The sequence below is a fragment of the Drosophila guanche genome, unplaced genomic scaffold (assembly GCF_900245975.1).
Source record: "Drosophila guanche unplaced genomic scaffold, DGUA_6, whole genome shotgun sequence".
Classification (NCBI taxonomy): domain Eukaryota; kingdom Metazoa; phylum Arthropoda; class Insecta; order Diptera; family Drosophilidae; genus Drosophila; species Drosophila guanche.
The window spans coordinates 17594-30399 of NW_022995755.1; the positions used below are offsets into that span (position 1 = coordinate 17594).

General features: G+C 43.9%; 1 protein-coding gene across 2 annotated transcripts in view; it reads right to left on the minus strand.

Annotated features, from left to right (window-relative positions):
- The window catches only part of LOC117589962, a 50123-nt gene that overhangs the window by 11442 nt on the left and 25875 nt on the right, over positions 1-12806 (minus strand). For both annotated transcript variants that reach the window (XM_034282262.1, XM_034282263.1), the window contains one exon: positions 3685-3806. In XM_034282262.1, coding sequence (XP_034138153.1) covers positions 3685-3806 — 122 coding nt within the window. The remainder of the gene's footprint in view (positions 1-3684; positions 3807-12806) is intronic.

The window sequence follows — 12806 nt, forward strand, 5'->3', positions numbered from 1 at the left end:
GCGGGCGCGTGATAAGCCCATAAAAAATACACGCGAACAGCAACAGCTACACAGCTATGACTGGCACTGTAGCGTTGCGGTTTCAGTTTTGTGGCCCATAAGTCACTCGCTGGTTGAGTGGGTGGATACCTGGCTGGAGAGCACATGAGGTATTTGGCCCGCTGCTGCTGCTGCTGCTGCTGCTGCTGCTGGCTAGAAAGGCGGTTTCAATTACCTCAGTCGGCCATTAAGCAGGCCACAGATTAGTTCTATTGATGCTTGATGCATTAGCATTAGCAAGAATGCATCTCCCCGGAACGGTACAGCGAATATACTGGCTCCAATCAATAGACTTCATTAGGCTGAGCCGGCACGCCGGGAGCCGCCATGGGAGGTGGCACAGCGCATTGGCCCGCATGGACACGGCTCCGTGTTCCGATCTAAGCTGTGCGCTCCCCGCTCTCAGCAGTGTAGCTGTTAAATTTTGACAGTTAGCCGACAGCCACGATCGTTAAGCGTCATTAAACAGGCCTGCCAACAAGAGCAGCACCCAATCGAAGCCCAAGCCCAAGCCCAAGCACAGGCCTAGACCCGGGTTCAGGTCCAGGCACCAGGTCCAGGGAGTGGTGTGTTTGTCGATTCACGTCACTGATAGACACAATCGCGGACACCCCATCTACCCAGTGCTACGGGTGCAATCGAGTGGAACTATTCGTACAGAATCTGTCAGTGTTTGCAGTTGATTGCCAGATAAAACATTCTGTATAAAATATATGTATAAGATAAGATGATTAAGAGCGGATTTTGGTGTCCCACAAAAATCTGTTTGCCATTGCCAGACAGCATTAATTGGGCTTTAGTATAAAGAACAACGATTCCGAAATCCATTCCGATTCCTGCTGGGGGGCATAAACAATGCTGAATTAAATGCGTGTGGCTGCATTTTAATTCCACTTTTCCGAGTTCGGTGAGTCAGTGAGGCCTTTGGCGCCGCTGCTGCATTCCAGAATTCACAATTTCAGAATTTTCATTTTAATGCCTAGGAATAAAGAAAAGTTGGCAGCTGCCGCTGGCTCTCTTCTCTCTGATCTCCGCTCTGTTGTTCTGCCGTTCTGCCGTTCCGCTGACCCAAATCCATCTCTCGACGGCCGGAGCACACACACACACACACATCATGCATCAGGAGGCATCAGAATATGTTGGTCAGGGCATTTAATCACAGGAATCCGTATCCGCCGTTGCAGTTAATACTTTGGCTGCAATTTGCTGCACGCTTCAAGCACATGACAGATGTCATAAAAAGAAAAGTAAATGTAATCCGGGGGAAAAGCCAACTGAATTGGCCACAACGGGATTAAGAGGTTAAGATCCCAAAAATATCTACAATGTCTCGAGAGTAGGAGTGAGAGAATGGCCCCTCATGAAATATGTGTGTGTTTTGCTTCTCTGCCATTTTGCAGGGTGTTAACATTGTAAATTAAAGGGCGTGGCCAAAAGGTCTAAGCCAGAAATTGCATATTCATGGACCCCAAATAGCAGGGAACAGAAAGCCAAGCAAGCACAAAGCCAGGCACCAGACAGACACCTAGGAAAAAAAGGGCGGATCAGAATGGATTGGGTGTGCGCGCCCGTCTGCGACGCATTGACAGACGTTTACGGAAAAAATGGCTAAATTGGAAAAGGAAGGCAACAGCCACAGTCCCTGAGAATTGCATACAATTGCAAGTCCGCGGGCTTTGCGTGCAGTCACGTGATGATAGAAAAAAAAAAATCACTGTATAAATAAATCCGCGGAAAAACAAAAAAAAACACAAACACACAACACACAACACGACGACGAATCAAGTGAGTAAGCTACGCAGCTTGGCGGCAATTAAATCTAGTCGTTTGGGAGGAGGGGGACCGACCAGACACAATGTCATGACTACTCGTATCAAGAGCCGCCTTTGCCATATTGTTTCTGTTTCAGACTTTGTGCCGCAGCAATTACATCAGCAGTTTTTGTGTGTGTGTGTGACACGTGAGAGGGTCGACGTCGACCCCCCGATCCACCTCTCTCGAACACACCTGGTCACTGTCAAGGCAATTAATGTGTGTATCCACAGCCAGTGCAGCCGGACTGACGCTCATGAACTTGAACTTTCGGGGTGAGATCGGGCATCGGAAATGTTTTGTGGCAAATTTCGGACTTGAACTCGAGCTCTTTTAAATGCCAAAAAAAAAAAACGAAACAACAACAAAATTGTTCATTTTTAACAAAGCAATAATCATTCGGATAAACAGTGGATGTTTGTTTATTAAGTACAATAAGAAGCGAAAGATCAACAGAAAACATCTACGCAGCTGCATTTGCTCTGCATTTGCCGAGAGATCGAGATCTGAGATAAAGCCTCACCTCTGCCGTACAAAGCTAATAACTGTTGTTGCTGAGAGCAATAGGAAGGAATTGCCGACAGAGAGAGAGAGAGAAAGAGGGCGAGCAAGTGAGCGCCGGCTCGTGATATGAAATGAAGAGAGAGAGTCCCGTTTTGCTGACATTGAGGGAGGGACAAAGTGCAGTTCCCCTGCGCTCGCATTGTTGTTGTTGCTGTTGCCGGTGTTGAGAGAGCGGGAGAGAGAATGAAGATCAACAGATAAGGTCTCACTTAGCTGGAGCCGAAATAAAATAAAATATGCAAAAGCAACTACATAAATACATACATATATATATGTACATAAACAACATTGTTTGTTTATTTCCATAAATAAACTCTCAATAAAATAAAAGTAATATCTATAAGCATGTGGATAAGCTCGTACGCTCGTAAATGATGTCAGTTTAGTCAGCTTGTCCCGTCCACAGAACAGATGTCAGAACCCATGACATGAGTCCGAGTCCGAGTGAATCATTCATTGCCTAACAATGTTGTTGTTGGTTTTTAGCATAGGTCAGGAATTATGATGATGATGATGATGATGTTGATGTGATGGCCCCCATTTGTGAATAAAATATGCGAAATTGAATTGAATCTGACGGAGAACACAACACACATTATTCGTGTAGCACTCGAAGCACTCGCAAAGCCCCTCAGGATGAACCCATTTAAACTGTTTGCGTAATACACTCAACTGAATGAATGGTCAATTCAATGGCGAGGTGCGAACTGAATGCGTAAACAATTGAGGCCACATGATCGTCAAATGTTTATCCAAACTAAAGGAACATCTACTGTATATGTACATGGGGCATATTAATGTACACATATGTACTTTTTTAGCTGTAGATCAGAGTGAAATAACAGTCATTCATAAGTCTCAGAGTAAAGTCAAGTTTGTAATTAAAAGCGAGATGCAGCTATATGGATGGGAATGGGAATGACTCAACCGCCGGACGGAGTGACCACAACATGGCATTGACCCATAAGCCGAAGTGTAAGCTGCGCTCGATTTGCTTGTTTACTTCTGATTCGAAAAATTATGGATTGTACATGAACTTACAATCTCCACTTGGAGATTTGAAAAGAATTCCAATAGTAATTTAGATCTTTATCTGATTTGTGTCTGCTGACAGAATGGTCAAGAGAGCAGCTTTCTTTTAGTGATTTGTTTCTCAAATTCAGGAAATATAAACTTTGTTTTTTTTTTTAGTGCAGTCGCATCCGTCCCCGTTTTATATTTAGCTGGCATTGTTCTGCTCAGATTAGAGATTGGAGTCTTGCCACTTACCTCAAGATATTTGCATGCGACAACTTGTTCAGCAGCTGCACCTCCCGGAGCATATTGGGTCGATTGGCCCGCAACTGATTCATCTTCAGCACCATCACCTGGCCGGTCGTCCGATGTGTGACCTGCAAAAACAAACAGCAGCGAAACAAAAATCAGAAACATGGATATAAATTGAGCGCGAGCATATGGTGAGTGGCAAACAAATCAAACTCAAGTTCAGGCAATACATGGGACATGAGAGGACACTAACTAATATCGCGCCGTTCAGAGACATGTCAGTTTTTGGACCGTTTTTCCCAGGGTCAAGATCGGGTGGAAAGTTGCTGACAAGTGCAAAATAAATAGTCACAGCCATCCGGATAATTGCATTGAAACAAGTGCAACAAAAGCTTTCAGGTTTTCATGGATATCTGCAGACCAATCCAAATGGTTTTGCTAAATGAAAAATCAATAAACTCGTCTGCGTTCGGGTTTGCCTCAATGCAATTTGATGGCCACCACTGCCCACTGCCCACTGCCACTGCCATGGTCAATGCAATTAAAATTGTAAATTGAATTTGCAATCAAAGGTGGGACGCTACCGGGACTGTCCCGTCCCTCTAAAGTTCATAGGGTATAGATACCTGGCACCGCCATGTCCACTGATGTGCTAGTTCTACTCGTATGTATTTTTCTCCTGCGTCTGAGTACGGATTGCCACATGGCGCCAGACAACATTACTCACAATTCACTTAAATAAATAGCCGCAAGTCGCTGCCAAGACCAAGACCAAAGAACAAACACAACCCACAATGGCAACTTGTGTTTAACTCGTCTTTAATTTTCTTTTTTTATTCTATTTTTATGCACAGAGCCAACAAAATGCGCAAACAGAAACCGCGTATATAGTCGACATTTCAGACTAAGAGATACCTCAAGCAGATTGTTGGGGGTTTCATTCGCGCAAGCCACATATACCCTTGAATGCAACAAGTAGTGGGTGTTGGAGGCAAACGTCGTACAAAGACATAACCAGGAGACAGAGACGAAGTCTTCTGTTCCTTGAGCGCGAATTTCTCGGCTCTCTGCTAATGGCAGCAAATTAAGTTTCCTTCTTGCAACCCATTCATTCTACTGCCTCTCCACATGCCACAACAAACTTGGTCTGTAGGTGAGTAAGTTGATATGGTTGGTAGATGGAATATCGTTGTATGTTATATGGCAATATGGAAATGGTTACCCGGGACGGGACACACGTGTGCGTGGGTGACACACTCACAACAGCACAGATACAGTCTCTGATGCCGACAGCAACAACCATTCATTCTTTATAGTCCTGTTGCGCTTTTGGCTCATTTTTGCCTCTATTCGCTTTGTGGCTTGTGTGGCTTTTGCGTCGGTGTTAACAAATTTATGAAGTTGCTATTGTCGCTGTTTGCGTTTGCCTTTGCCTTTGCCATTGCCTTGGGGCCAAAGTCCAATTCATGGCGGTCCCCGGTGTCAGGGATTGTTTGCCCCAATGTCTGGCAACATGTTGCTAATAAGAATATTGAAAAATGAATCTGGGAGACATTCTTAGCCTTAAACAAAAGTTGATTTCCGCTTTATGTCACTTGACGAGTATTTTTATTTCGACTATCTGCTCATTTGCTTATCTGCCACACACTCGAAGAGCTTTCAATATACATAAATGCGAGTGTAGTATTTATATACATATATCCGGCATCGAAACACTTTATAATGCCTGACACGCCCAGCCCAGCGACCAGATTGACTCAGAGTCCACTTATTGTAAGCTACAAGCTGACAAGCCGTCAAATGGTTCCTTTTTATATTTTCCTGCCTGTTAATCATATTTGTTATTTACATACATTTTATATCGTTCTTTAATTACGAAATTGCTTTCTTGTGCGTGACTTTTGATGACTGAACGAATTTTAAGTGTTTGCCAAATTTATTTGCAAGAAATTTGCAAGCCACTCCCCAGTTCGGGGAAATTAATGAATGAGACAATTAAAGCATTAGGCAGCATTTAAGGCCGTTTAAGGGGCATGTGGAAAAACCATTCATACAAAATTCTACAGCGTACGTGTATTTATTCAAAGATGTTCGAACGCGTTCGTGCCACAGACAAAGCAAATATGTAGTGCCATGCCGACTGGTAGCTGGACCAAAAAGTGGCACGTCCATGTCCCCATGTCCGGGGGAAAAAAAAAACAGACACAGAAGCAGACTCTAAACCAGACCCCGACTCTCGCCCAGACATTGCGTCTCAGGCACAGCCTGCAACAGTGCTAAAAGAGAATTTATGTGTGGATTGATCTCTGGATTGGCGGCCAGCTTCAAAGGGGTGTGTGTGTGTGTGCTTTGGTTCGGGTCTTTCGTTTGGTTACTTATTGAAAGGCATTTTGGGCAGGCAATGACGTGAGAAAAGAACTACTGACGCCCCACACATCACGGTGCCTGGAAATAATCAATTAAAGAGAAACAAAAGTGCTGGCAGGGAGAGACTTTCATTCAGCTTCGTGTGTGGGAAAACGTTTGAGGTAAAGGTTCTAAAAGCTTTTCGTGCTGCTTAAGATTTTCAACCGTATGTACATTCATTTGCACCTCTCCAACTGATTCACACCATACTCCCTCCCGCCCCAACTCCCTTTGCTCTTTCAATTTTCCCCTAAATGGTTGATAAACAATCATCAAATTTAAACAAACAGAAATAATTTGTTTGCCTTTAAAGAGCACGAAAATGCTTTCAGGCTTTTTGTGGACTCTTCAAATAAAGCTCGCCCGAAGAATACACCCCAAACACGCTGAACAGTGTCAACGGGGGACTCGAGTCGTCTGTTCAGCGCATTCGAATCGAATATGAAAGGGGTAGCTGTTGGTCGTGAAGTCAATTAATAAACATATTTATGTAGCAACAAGAAAAGAAGATCAAAACAAAGGCAGAAAGAACTAAGCTCAGAGCTGAGAGAGAGAGAGAGAGAGCTTGTTTTTGTTGTTGCTGACAGATCAATAGAATGGCGAAAGAGAGAAGACTCCAATGCGTGCGTAAATGCTAGCAAAGTTGAAGAGAGAGAGTCCCGTTTTGCTGACGGATAGAAAAATACAAAGTGAGAGCGGAAGAAGGAACAACTGAGAGAGAGAGAGAGCAATGCAAATGAAGCAATTGCGAGAGCATGTGTTTCTAGCACGTAGATCAAAACAAGATCAAGAGATAAGAAAGAATGCCATCATCACTGCAAGAAGAGGAGCTGGCAGGTAGTCAAATCTCTCAATGGTACATCAAATTATTATTACTTAACCAGTTTCATATGGAGCCTCAGCCCCCCCTCCGCAATGCATCGCATCACATCACATACCATCGATGGTTATGTCAACATCTGCATCGAGCAGGCAAATACGCTTTTTTTTTTTGCTTTTGGCCATAAATACCCGTATTTTCACTTTCAGTTGAAGCAAAAATGAAAATAACACCAACAATAAAAATGGAGGCAGTTGCGGAAATAAAAAACAACGAAAGTTGCCGCACCACCTGAACATACCGCAGAAAAAACATCCTTTTTGACCAAAAGGCCAGCAGCCTGGAGAGGCAGGCAGGCAAGCAGGCCGAAACCAGTCATCAGTGGAGCCCCGGGACTGAGGCGCAGGCTGACATTTCAACCGGCAAAAACCCCAAAAACCTGGCCAAGACCCGACCAGGTCTCTTACCATGCATTTGGCATCTCTTTAGCGGCCAAAGCCAAACGCGTTTGGATGCGGCATGGGCCACAGCACACGTGTGACATTCGATCGTAGGACTGCGACTGCGACTGCGACTGTGACTGCCACTGCCACTGCGATTGCGCACCAGCGGCCACCGGCTGAGCGGAGAAAATATTTCAGATATTTCCACACAGCGTTTCGTTTTGCTGGTTAACAAATATTTAATGCGATTTACAGTTGGGCCTCCGACTGCTGTTGTTGCTGCCTGGTCAATCATCTTTCTTCACAGGGGCGACTCAACTCGACTTGGCTCATGGTGGCAACTCGTTGTGGAAACACCAGTTAGCGGTACAATGTCGTACAGACGAAGAGAAGAGCAAGCAGATCAGATCACAGCGGAGCGGGGTGGAGAGCTGGCCTTTCTGGCCAAAACGTGTTCTGGCACGCTCTCGCGCGTTTTTCACGCGAGTGTGTGAATACAGAAATACAGAAATACGCACGACAAATGTCGGCTAAAACTATGTAAGACAAATATTAGGCGAGAGAGGTGTCTAAGTGGTACTTCTGTTGGTGAATGGCGCTGGTTATGCCCATTCCCAGTAGCCATGAGAGAGTCAAAACCAACGGGCAAGCAGAACAAGCTGTAAGCCGGCTTTTTGAATGGAATTTAACCCAGTTTGCTTTCTTCTACACTGTCCGTTCGTCCGTCTGTCTTTCTTCTCATCACTTCTAGCGCCCCAACTGGCTTTTCGTTTTTAGTCTTTTATTGCTCTGGTCAGTTATAAAGAGTTGATGGAGACAGGTGACAGGTTTGGAGACCATACTTTGTTGTGATATTTGCATGCCACAGAAATGACAGCTCGATATGGGATTAAATTCAATGATAATCACTAAATAGAGAGAGGTCTCAGTCTTTCTGCAGCTTCATCTTCCATTCAAATGATTGTCTATTGGCGTTGCAACTCTTTCCGAGTCCACAAAATAAATTGGAAAAAGAAACGCACAAATTCCTCGAATACCTGCACATCCAGAGATCATTTGCGATAAACTAAAATTAACCTTGATAATTCTTGGCTTTGTCCTGTGCACGGCACTGACGTACTAGACCATATTTTTAGACATCATGAAATCGTCAATGTGGTGTGTGTGTGTGGCCATTATCAGGCTATTTATACGAGTACTCGTATGTATATGTATGGTGCCTGCTATCAGCTAATATTTGGATTATAATTTAATGGGTAATCTAATCGGGAGAGGCCAGTCATTGTTCGAACCTTATCTGGCCATGGAAAGTCGCCTGTGGCCCGAGGGAACGCACTTATGAATGGCCATAAAGATGCAGCCACAAGTGGGTGGATTCACCTGAATTAATTAACCAAAGAGAAGGCGAAGAGCCGGCAAGCCAGCGCGCGGTGGAGCGCGTGCATCAATCACCATAAACATTTATGGGGCTGGGAATAGCGGAACACAATTGCAGATAAAAACCCCGGTCGAAGCCAAAATTACAGAGATATATATCTATATTATGTTTTTTGGGGGCTCAAAACAAAGTCGTAAACAGTCGAGGCATGCAAAAAAGACCAAAAACATAAGCTCGAGAGTGCCGTTTTTAAGCATTTTCGAATTTGATTTTCATGCTGTTGCTGTTGCTGTTGCTGTTTCTGTTGTTGTTGTTGCACCTTGTTGCACAGGCAGACAGCCACCTTGTGGCAGCAATATACTTGTTAAATGTTAAGTGGGCGTTGGGCGTAATCCGTTTGTGGCAACCAGGAAGTGGTTGTGCATGTGTGCAGCGAATATTTCCGAGAATATTTGAAAGCCAAGATGTTGCAGCAAGCCGCAATTATAGCCGGTAGTCAGCCAAAAGGTGCAGTTGCAGAGATACCAAGTGTCAGATTCGCTTGAAAGTCTCATTTTTGTTTGTTTTAAATCGAACTTTTTACGCCTGTGCCTCGGACTTTGGCTCGCAATAATTATTATTGCTTTTAACAGTCACTTTTAATTGTTAACGGAAGCTTTTGGCCGCTTGCAGCAAAGTTATGCAAATTTTTTCTTTTTGTTTGACTTTTGTTTTGTTTGTTTTTTGGTGGCTCCTGGTCTCTTGCTTGTTGTTTTACCTCTTCCTTTGTGGCAAAATGCTGAACAAAATTTAATTTCGTGTTGAGCAAATAATTTAACAAGAAACATGTTGTAAACGCGAGGCAGGAAGCAGCAGCAGCAGCACCAGCAGCACCAGCAGCACCAGCAGCACCAGCTGCAACGGCAACTGCAATACACGCATATTGCACAACATTTTGTGGGAGGATGAAGTCGCTGCCACAAGCATTAGCAGCAGCAACAACAGCAACAGGAGGGGGAGTGCACAGTTCGGTTAAACAATTTTTAAACAACAGCAATTATTAACTGTTAGTTGCCCGCGCCAACATGGAAATTCGATATCCCAAAAGAAATGCAAGAAAAAAAGGTGAAATAAAAGTGTTGCAGGCGGAGGCGGAGACAATTAACGCATTTCATGGGATGCCTGTTCGATGGCTAGACACACTGTGTGTCTAAAATGCGGAAATTGCGGAGAGTAATATTCACAATTCACATTGCATAATGTAGGCATTGAATCTGAGGCAGCGGACGCTCTATCAGCCTTCAAGATCACCTTCAAACAGCAGTTCATTGCACGTACCATTCGTATCAGCAGGGGCTGGAGGGCTACCCTCGTACGAGTATCTGGAACTAAGTATAGTTTAATGGGCCTCATGTTATGTCATCACATTTCATGCCCCCTTTAATGCTGTTCTCACGATCGAGAATCCAGAGACTCTAGGACGGCAAGGCATTCCCTATCCTCCCATAAGCCCCCATAAGAGCCTCGACCATTAATGACATCAGCAAACAGCGAACTTTACGATTACACGGAGCCCCCGTCTCGGCCGTAAAAAACATTCAAAATCGAACACGTTCTACATATTGAATTATAATAAAGTCGCCACAGACATCAGCCTGAGTTCTGATCGGTTCTATCTCCTACAGCCATGGAGGAAGAAGGGCGGGCATGTGCCTCGAATATGTTTAAAGGTTTTCTGTTTGTTCCCTTATTTTTGTTGCTTGTTGTGCAATTAATAAACTGGAATACGTGCCCCTGCTGCCTGTTTTATGGGCACAAAAATGTGTACTCCCAGGTGAGGCCGCAGCACGACAAGAAATTCTTTGATTGAACTTGATTTGTTTATGGGCTTGTCGGCCCCGCTCCGCTGCATATTTCCAATTTAAACAACCCGAAACAGACCCCCTACTAGTGCTTTAATAACTCTACAAACAATCTATGTACCGTAGACATATCTGTGTCTCTATAAAAACGAAGGTCATTGTTGTTTTGATTCTTTTGGGGAATCAATCATTTGCGGTATGTGCTGCGAATTGGCAACAATTTATAGGCTAGATAGTGGTTAAATAATTTTTGCTCAACAATTTGTTATAAGTGATACACTTCAACAGCTGTCTGTCTGTCTGTCTGTCTGTCCGCCTTACTTCACTTCTATTTATGTACTTTGCTTGACTTTAGGAGGTACTGTAAAATAATACAATTAAAAGCCGCTTAACTTGTTTGCTTTTTCATCAATGGCATGGCAAAAGACATAATAATAAATGGGTTAAACAAACAGAAAAACCGGCAACGTCATTAACCGACATCGTTCGTCTCCCGTCTTGGGTGCTCGTTGAGTGCCAGACAGACACTGTCAGGGATCTAAGCTGCCTGCTTCGTTGCATAGAAAATTACAGTTTTTATTCATCAAATATCGCCAAGGTAGTTTCCGCAAAATGAATACTTCGAGTCTGAGTAGTTCAAAATTCAACGGGATAACCTCAGAAAGTGCTCAAAATAAACGGGTGGTTACGGAATAGTTACATTCTAGCCTGAGTCATTGTTAAAGTATTCATTTATGCACAGAACATTAAGTAGAATTTTATATGCGAGAGTAAGGGAGGAGTTGTTAGAACCTTGAACACTTTGAATAGCAGCTACAAGTATTCGCTCTATTGAGTAACGACACTGAGTGTCTGTAGATTAGCTGCGATGAGATTTGCAGATTACGAATCGATTAAAATATCTTTCTGTACTTTGAAATTTGATCTCACTTTTATATATTTGTGTTAATTGATCACGCGTCATGCGACCGCGCCCCTCGGTCGGTTGAACAGCTAGAGATCTGCGCATAAAAACCTCCGCCTCGATGCCGCTTCGACCTCTGGTCGGAGTTTCAGTACTATTACGGTACTTTTAATCGCCCCGAAATAGCCTTGAAATATCTCACATATTTGCACTAATTACAGTTCAAATTTCAGTGCAACAAAAACACACGCACAACATTGTTTATAGACATTGATACCCCCCCCCAATGATGTATGTTCTCGTTTAACGAGAAATAATTCCATCTTTAATACGAACGCAATTTAATTAAATGGATAAACGTAACACAAAATCAATTAAAAGCAACGTTTTGTCTTGTCTTGTCTTGGCCATAGCAAAAGCAAACGACAACAACAAACAAGCAACAACGTCGTCAAACTGTGCTAAATACCAGAAATGAATGAAAAAGCACAGAGACAGAGAGGCAGAGCAGCAGAGAGGCGGACAGACAGAGACAGAGACAGTTCCTAACTGTTAATTGGATGTGGCGACTGTCAATCGATAGGTGGGAAGTGTGTATAGAAGCAGCACAGCATTGCCAGACCAAAATTGTCTTCACTTCACTCTCTTTTCACTCTCTCTCACCCAGGGTAGGGATTAAGGATGGGGGAGAAACAAAATTGATTTGGCCTTAGTGCAAAAATTGATCGAATTGGCAATTGATCGAACGAGCAATGGGCTGCACTTTTTTCACTTTTATTGGATTCCCCCATTCCCATTCCCATTCCCAGATTCTATTCTAAATGGTGGCGCCTTGAGGAGACTTGGATCAAATATGCGCGACGAGTAAAAGTCATGCAGTTTAATTGCTTTTATCGCACGCCTCAAATCGGCTGCAGAAACTTCAATGGGTTGTTGTGGCTGTGGACATTCGTCAATTAAATTAGAAATCCGTGTGGCAGGGCGTCGCGTGTGTCGCCCTTAGCCAGAGGACAGAAGCAACGAGTGGGAGAGAGAGAGAGAGAGAGATGCATTTGGCCATTTAAGACACGTCGCTGTGATTAAAATCAACATAAAGTCCAGACACACGTCTGTTCTTCCCCTCACGATGCCTTTCAGAGACAACAACGAGGCACTTCCGTTATCGTTGCTGTTGTTGTTGTGGCACTAAGTGTGGCGCATTTGCCATATGCAGCTGCCACAGCAGCAGCATACGACGACTGTGTTGTCTAGTGTCCCCCTCGGTCGCTTCCTTTGAGCAGCGATCCAATCAAGACGGTTCCCCGTTGCATGTTGCCCATAAAAGGGTCAGAGG